We start from the raw sequence: 7,620 nt of genomic DNA on the forward strand, positions 1-7,620 counted from the left end.
CGTCCGACTAATTCTCGGGAGAGCAATCACAACAACCCACCGTCCGACTAATCCTTGGAAATGACTAGTTATATACTAAAATATAATACAAAATTTATAATGTGGTCGTATAAGAATTTCTCATTTTAAAATAGTGTCTATTTAAATGATATTTAATTATAAAAAAAGTCATTATTATATTATTTTAGTGACAAATTTTGTATAAATAATAATTTATTTATTTATTTAGAATATGAAATGTGAAATATAATAATAAATCAAGAACATGATTATTTATTCCCTTTCTTAGCCATGACATTTTATATATTAAAACTTATCACATCATGCAATTGGGAGAAGAGCAGGGCAAGGAGATATAATTTTGAGACAAAGAATTTCTTAAATAAATCTTCTAATTGAATAATTGAGAAGTATTTATAATAATACCGAAAGTAACACTGAATAATTTTTTATCACACTCTAGTGTTAGGATGGCTCATCACTTATGCCTCAGATTCTTGGTTGGTGACTTTTTGTTTTTAACAAGATTTAATGAAGTTGTTCTATATTCCCTAAAAAAAATATAAATAAATAAATAAAATTCAATCTCTCTCTACATGAAACGATACACTTGTCCCTACCCACCCCCAAGAAAAAGTTGCTGCAAATGTTATCTAAACTTGAGCTACATAATTTTACTTTCTTTAGTCTTTCAAGGTTCAACATCACACATACTCTCCCCCCCCCCCCAAAAAAATAAAAAATAAAAAAAGGGACCAATTTGTAATTAAGTTTAGCAGGGTTGACATTTTTTTTTTTTTTACAAGCGTGGGAAGATGAGTATAGGCTCGGTTTGGGACTGGACAGGACTTGCACAACTACTTTATTTTGTTACTATACTGTTATATGTTCAGTCGGAGTCAATTATTTTCGTCTAATGTGATATTTTTTAAATAAAAAAATCTTAGAATAAGAAAGTGTTGGATATTATTTATTATTATTATTATTTTTTGTTTTCCATTCTCAAAAATGAAAATTGTCACATAAAACTTGCTTAGCAATTTGTATTTGGAAAGTTTGAAAACATCAACCCTTTTTTACAAATTTTTTGTGTAAACATAATATTCAAAACTTCAAAAAAAATAATTTAAAAGTATCTTTGAAACATTGGTTTTTTTCAAGATAAAATGAAAACATTAACAATAAAAAGTGTTCCAAACAAATACGGATTTTGGGAGAGAGGATCCGGATCCATGTGAGGGACTATTGGGAAATAAGCTTAGTAAAATGGAAATACAGGGGAAGGGCAATTTTAGAATTCTAAGATCAAGCTTCGAATCCCTTACTGTTCAAGTGGAAGTCCGACGGTTTAGGTGGATCGGCTAGCTTCTCCTAATTTGGCTTGTAAGAGTGGATCCTAAGAATCTTGCCTTGAGGGTGTTCTGAATATCATAAAAAATAAAAAAATAAAAAAATTCTAAGACTAGTACCTCTGGCTTTATATATAAAATTGAATTCTGAACATAGAAACTGTAGTGTATTACACAAATAAAAGTATATAAACTTTGTTTGGTTGAGAAGAAAGAACAGCAGGAAAAGAGAAAAAAAGACTTGGAGAGAATCAGAATTACTTACAGCTGCCTGGAATGGCTGCCCGATTCGCCTTCTTCGTTGTAGCCTCTGCATTGTTGCTTCTCCACTGCTTTGCCAATTCTACAGACCTAGATCTGGAGGGTATGTCTCTCTCTCTCTCTCTCTCTCTCTCTCTCTCTCTCTCTCTCTCCGTGTTTGCCCATTTCTTATATGCATTTACTTTGCATCTTCTTCAAATGGAAGTTGGAAACTAGGATCAAACAGTTAAGATTACTTATCTTACACGTGGTGTGGGTATATATATATATGTTGAGTTCACCCATGTGGATAGAGGTAGCCACCATTGTTAACATTGGTTGGCATGAATGGAGAGTAGACAATGGTGAAAGAGAAGCTAGGGAGACAAGCCACACTTATTCTATATTTGGTTGTGGGATTTGGGAAAAGATTTGGAAAGGAAAATAAAAAAAATAGAAGAAATGTGAATAAAATATAGTTTCACACATTTTTATAAAATATACTTACATTTTATATAGTTTTACACATTTTTTTTCCCTTTTCATTTTTCAAATTCCTTCCCCAATCTCTCAATCAAACACAGTATTAGGAAGGCGGCAAGTTAATGCTTTCATATGGGAGTGGGATGAACTGTGGTCTCTCCCTCTATATATTGAGTTAGCTTGCAAGAGGCAAGTAGAACACAAGGAAGAGTGTGGCAGAATACACGAGTGTGTATCTCTGTGAAGGTGAGAAGAGAGCTGAGAGTGTAAAACAGTAGAGGAGCGTGTGAGTTGAGTGAGAGAGTCTCATCTTCTGTTGTAAACTCTATTTATTTTATTAGAAATCTCTTGTTCTCTCTGCGGACATAGGCATTGAGGCCGAACCACATAAATATTGTGTGTCATTGTTGCGTAGATTATTTTTAATATTTCAGGTGGACTAGCCTTAAAACCCCAACAATATATATATATATATATATGTGTGTGTGTGTGTGTTTTATTGATCTATGTCTCAAAAGATCAAGTTTATATTTTTAAGAGTTGTGATTTTTTTGAAACACAAAGGTTTGAAGAAGTTCTACACTATGTTTAGAATTCCTTTGTTTTATGGCTTTTTTTTTTTATGATATATTTTTTTTTTGCATTTTCTAATAGAGTTTATTGTTATTGTGAAATGTTTTTTGTTTTTTTCCTTTTAACTTTTGTTTTTCCAAGAAAACTTACAGAGAATCATCAAGATTTCGCTATCAATTACACGTTCTATATACAGGGGAAAAAAAAAAAAATGAGTGAAAATTTTGATCAAATGGGAAATGTGAATATTGAAAGAAGTTTGTTATTTTTTTTCATGAACTCCATTTGTTGCCTTTAATTGGTGATCAAGATCATATACCATTTTTTTTTGGTGCAATGGTTTCGTTATAATTTTTATCACAGTATAATACATCAGTAAAAAATAAATAAAATTTAATGATCAAGTTTAAAACTAAAGTAAAATATTGCATTTTTATTTTAAGCTACACATACAATCAGACAAGACAGAAGAAGGTATTAGATAGGGTTCAAATTTGAACCCTCGAATTCCTACAATGAGATTATTACCAAAAAATAAAAATAAAATAACACAGTAAATCCTAATTCTTGCTTGGGAGTCCGATAATTTATGCAAGCTTTAAAGGTTGTACCTTGTATGTAACGTACAATTTAAAAAAATCATCTTAAAAGCTTCATGTTTTTATCCAAACGTGAAACAAACAAGTCAAATGTCCCTAACCGCTACTAATTCTAATCAACCATGTCTCCATCACCTTGTTATAGCCATGTAAGAATGGTTATATACAAGTATAATAGTTATAAAAAAAAATTAAATAAAACGAGGTGACAAATGTGTGTTTATTCATTTCAAACTAGAAGGCCCATATAAATGATTATAATTTCCAAAATATCACTGTCATATTATTTTTATGAGATTTTTTTTGTTTATGAATCATTTTACAACATGTATAAGAGAATTATGATTATCTCATTTAAACTCAAAACATAATTAATGATGATTGAAGTACTCGATAGTTTAAGCCTTCAAAATCATTCTTGCAATAATGATGTTTAGTCAACTTACAGCTTATTAGGTGGAAATAGATTAAATAAGTTGAAAAAATTTGATTATTTGAAAGTTGAAGGAGGGGTGTTGAAAAAATTTGATTATTTCAAAGAATTTTAATCCTATAAAAGTTTTTACAATAATCACCCTCGCAATAATATTGCCATAGTAGGTTAAGTGGTTTAGTCCCAAAACAACATCATTGGTGATTTACACAGATAGTTTAAGTCCAAAACACAATTATCCTTTGCAATAATCATTGTAGAAAATTCAATTGGTGCATGTGCTGTTCTAACCAATGTTGTAACAAAAAACATTATGAGTGGGACAATATTTACTTACCTTGTTAAGTTTTTGAGAAATAAAGAATGATACAGATGACCTATGTAGTAATCAATGCAACATGATACTGTTGACTATCTAATAAGTTTTTCTCAATTAAATTCATGAACAAATCGAATTCATTGAACGGTTCAATTGATAAGTTTAGAGTTCTATAATTTTTATTATACATAGTGAATTTGATGTCCTTATTTCTGTGGATGTAGTACATATATCTTGTCTATTTGCTTTAATTTTTTCACGATTTTGCATAATAGTTTTGATAACAAAACATAGCTTTAAGATCAAAAGAAAATATTGCTCATGTCCTCCCAACCAACAAATGATTAATTTTGTTTACTTTCAAACTGATGATATTACTTTTGTTAAATTTTTATCGCCAGAGCTTGGAACAGCTCCTGTGTTCAGTTATTCTGGCAACACCGGCCCTGACAAATGGGGAAGCTTGAGCCCTCTTTACGCGACATGCTCGAATGGAAAAGCGCAGTCTCCAATTGACATTGTAAAGAACAAAGTTGTTCGTAATAAAAACTTGAAGCCCTTAAGAAGAGAATATTATCCTGCAAACGCTACATTGGTTAACCATGGCTACAACGTTGGGGTATGTTTTTGGCCTTCCTTTTACTTTTGGTACCAACAACCATCATAATTAAATTAAAATTGAAAGTTATTTCAAGAAAGCATAAAATTGATTTTCTAGCATTTTGAGGTATGGATTACAATTGTGAGTACACTTGGAATGCTATGTACACTTGGATATTCGTTTGTGTCTTTGCAAGAAGTTTGTCGAGAAATCTTTTAATTATTTTGGATTTCAAAGCGTTACTTAATCTATTTGAGAAAGTAAAAGCTAAAAGTAAATATTCCTCCCCCACTTTTGAGATAAACAAATTTTTTTTTTCTAACTTGTTTAAATTATTTTTGCCTCATAAATTATAAGAAGTTGTACCATATACTTTGACATAGATTTTCAGAGAAAAAAGAAGAAAAAAAAAAAAGTACCTCCAATAAACTGGACCAAACCGGGCCAATGTTTGCTAGACATACAAGGGGTGATACCGTGCAACATGGCAAAATAATTTCTAAAGTTAGATGGAAGTGTTATTTCTCTTGCTATGTAAAATTTTGTATAAATTGGTGTGACTTATTTGACTAGGATCACTTAAAGCTAAAAAGGTCTATTTATTTATAAGCTTTAATTTTAAATAAGTCATTGTTACATTATCTTATGTGATTTTTTTTATTATTATTTTTTTTAGATTGGAAATTGTAATTTACATAATAATAGCACCTCTAAAAAAACAGAGAATGTTTAGTAACTACAATAGTAAAATGGTTTTGGATTATAAGCATTCACTTTTGTGGCTTTGACTATGGCACACATTGTTGTACATGTTTTTGCTCAATGAAGAATTATTTATCAATATGCAGCTGGTATTTGGAAATGCTGGAGTCTTGATTTTAAATGGCAAGAACTACACCTTGCTTCAAATGCACTGGCATTCTCCTTCTGAGCACAAAATCCATGGTGTCACGTATGTTCTTTTTCTGTCTCATGTTTTTTCTTTTTTTATTTTTTTTTTATAGATTGTTCAAATAAAAAACTAAGTAAATTATATTTTTCATCTTTATAATTTGACTTTAATTTATGTTTTACATAATTATAGATTTGATGTAGAGCTTCATCTAGTCCACATGGCTAGTGATGGAAGCCTCGCAGTTATAGCCATCCTTTATAAAATTGGTGATGCTGATCCTATTATTGCCAAGGTAGAGTATATATAAATTTATTGCATTTAATCATATGTTTAAGTAGAAGAGCTTGATATTGAAATTCTAGTGAATGGAAGTGTTTGATAAGTTAATAGGTGTTGTGATGTTTCATGGTTGTAGATCCAAAGTAAATTAGCTGAGCTAGCTAAGGAGGTGTTTACAAATCAAGATCAAATAGCCGTTGGGACCTATGACACCTGGAAATTAAGGCGAAATACACGCAAGTATTATAGATATGTTGGTTCTCTCACTACTCCTCCGTGCACTGAGAATGTTATCTGGCACATCTTTGGCAAGGTTAGATAAGTTTATTTCATCAACAAAGTGCATCCATATATACATACAAAGGAACAAAACTTTCATTTGTTTGTTTCCAATGGAATAACTAAAATGTTTATGTTTTTTAAGTGACCAAATTAAAACTAAATTAAAAATAATAGTAGAATAAAGAATTTATTTTGTTTCCATCAAAACACACCAAAACACAGTGCGCTACATTGGAATAATAATCTTTGTCGACGTGGATTTAGAATATTTCATTATTTTTTTTTTTATATTTTTTCAGAAAAAAAATATATATGAAAGGTTGTATTTTAGTATGTGAATAAATATTGTTACTTCTAATTTAGAAATTCTATTACTACTAATTTTTTAAAGAAAATTGAAAACCTTATTTGTTGGGATTCTTTACACTTGTCTTTAATAAAATTGAGTTATTAATTTGACAATACTTAATAATTTTTGGTTTGTAAAAACACTGTTATTTTTTTATTTTTAAAAAGTTTTATACTTATTCTTTTATGTGAATAACTATATAAATCTCAATATTTTTAAATAATCAATTATTGAACTTTTATACATTTGATGAATTTCAATTTATGTTTCCAATCATTTTTATGCACCTCAAATTCATTTTTGTTGTTAAAGTGTTCAAAACATTTATGTTTCCATACTAATTAAAACAATACACCGAAATGAAATTTCGATACTTGTACATGCATAATTTAATAATAGGGTGCAAAAAAATGCAGGAGAGATCAATATCTAAAGAACAAATAGAGGCTTTGAAGGCTCCTGTGAAAGCAACATGCAAGAAAAATAGTAGGCCTGTGCAACCATTGAATGGGAGACAAATTGAGCTATTTGATGAGTTTAGCTAAGCACAAGCTGCTATGAATTAGAAACAGTTCAGTGTTGTCTTGAGTTAAAATCTATGGCTTAATCTAATATGTTTACTAATCTATATATATCTCTTCTATTGCAGCAAATGTTTTGAGTTTTTCAATTATTTATTTATTTGTTTATTTTTTTTGTGCATATGAAAGTTTCCATATAAAGCTCATCTCTAAGGGCCTAGTTGATTGGTTGGATTATAGTATAAAATTGGAATTATTAATTCATACGACTCGCATTCTATTGTTTGGTTACACTTTTTGTTATCCAAGTTAAATTTTTATGGAAATTTTATTCGATAAAATTGGGAAATTTTTTAATCTTAGAACTAATAATACAAAATGAACATATAATTGGGATTATATATTTGGGTTGATGGTCGAAGTGGTCGAACCAGAGGTAGTCTGGTCTGGTCTGGTATTGAAAATGTAGTAAACAACAAAGAGCAATAAAAAACACTGCTAGAAAGGAACAATACGATTAGATTTGAATTACCAAAGCTACAAGAAAGGCAACAAATCAAAGAGCAATTGTCATGGTGGCAGAACTTTAATTTGAAAAAGAGAAAAAAAAAATCTGGAATGTATTACCGTCGGCAATTTTATGGGAAGTGTGGAAAACTAAGAATGAGAAGTTATTCCATGAAGGGAATCCGGATTG

General features: G+C 29.9%; 1 protein-coding gene across 1 annotated transcript; it reads left to right on the forward strand.

The window, feature by feature from the left end:
* The first annotated feature begins 594 nt into the window (after positions 1–594).
* Positions 595–7,055, forward strand: LOC114269900 (alpha carbonic anhydrase 1, chloroplastic). Its single transcript, XM_028211275.2, has 6 exons — positions 595–1,713; positions 4,398–4,615; positions 5,446–5,549; positions 5,682–5,784; positions 5,908–6,084; positions 6,819–7,055. Exons 1-6 carry the CDS (start codon positions 1,626–1,628, stop codon positions 6,945–6,947), a joined length of 819 nt encoding a protein of 272 aa, XP_028067076.2. The 5' UTR covers positions 595–1,625; the 3' UTR covers positions 6,948–7,055.
* The last annotated feature ends 565 nt before the right edge of the window (positions 7,056–7,620 follow it).

This window comes from Camellia sinensis, chromosome 3 (genome assembly GCF_055761805.1).
Source record: "Camellia sinensis isolate YWXY chromosome 3, ASM5576180v1, whole genome shotgun sequence".
NCBI classification, from domain to species: domain Eukaryota; kingdom Viridiplantae; phylum Streptophyta; class Magnoliopsida; order Ericales; family Theaceae; genus Camellia; species Camellia sinensis.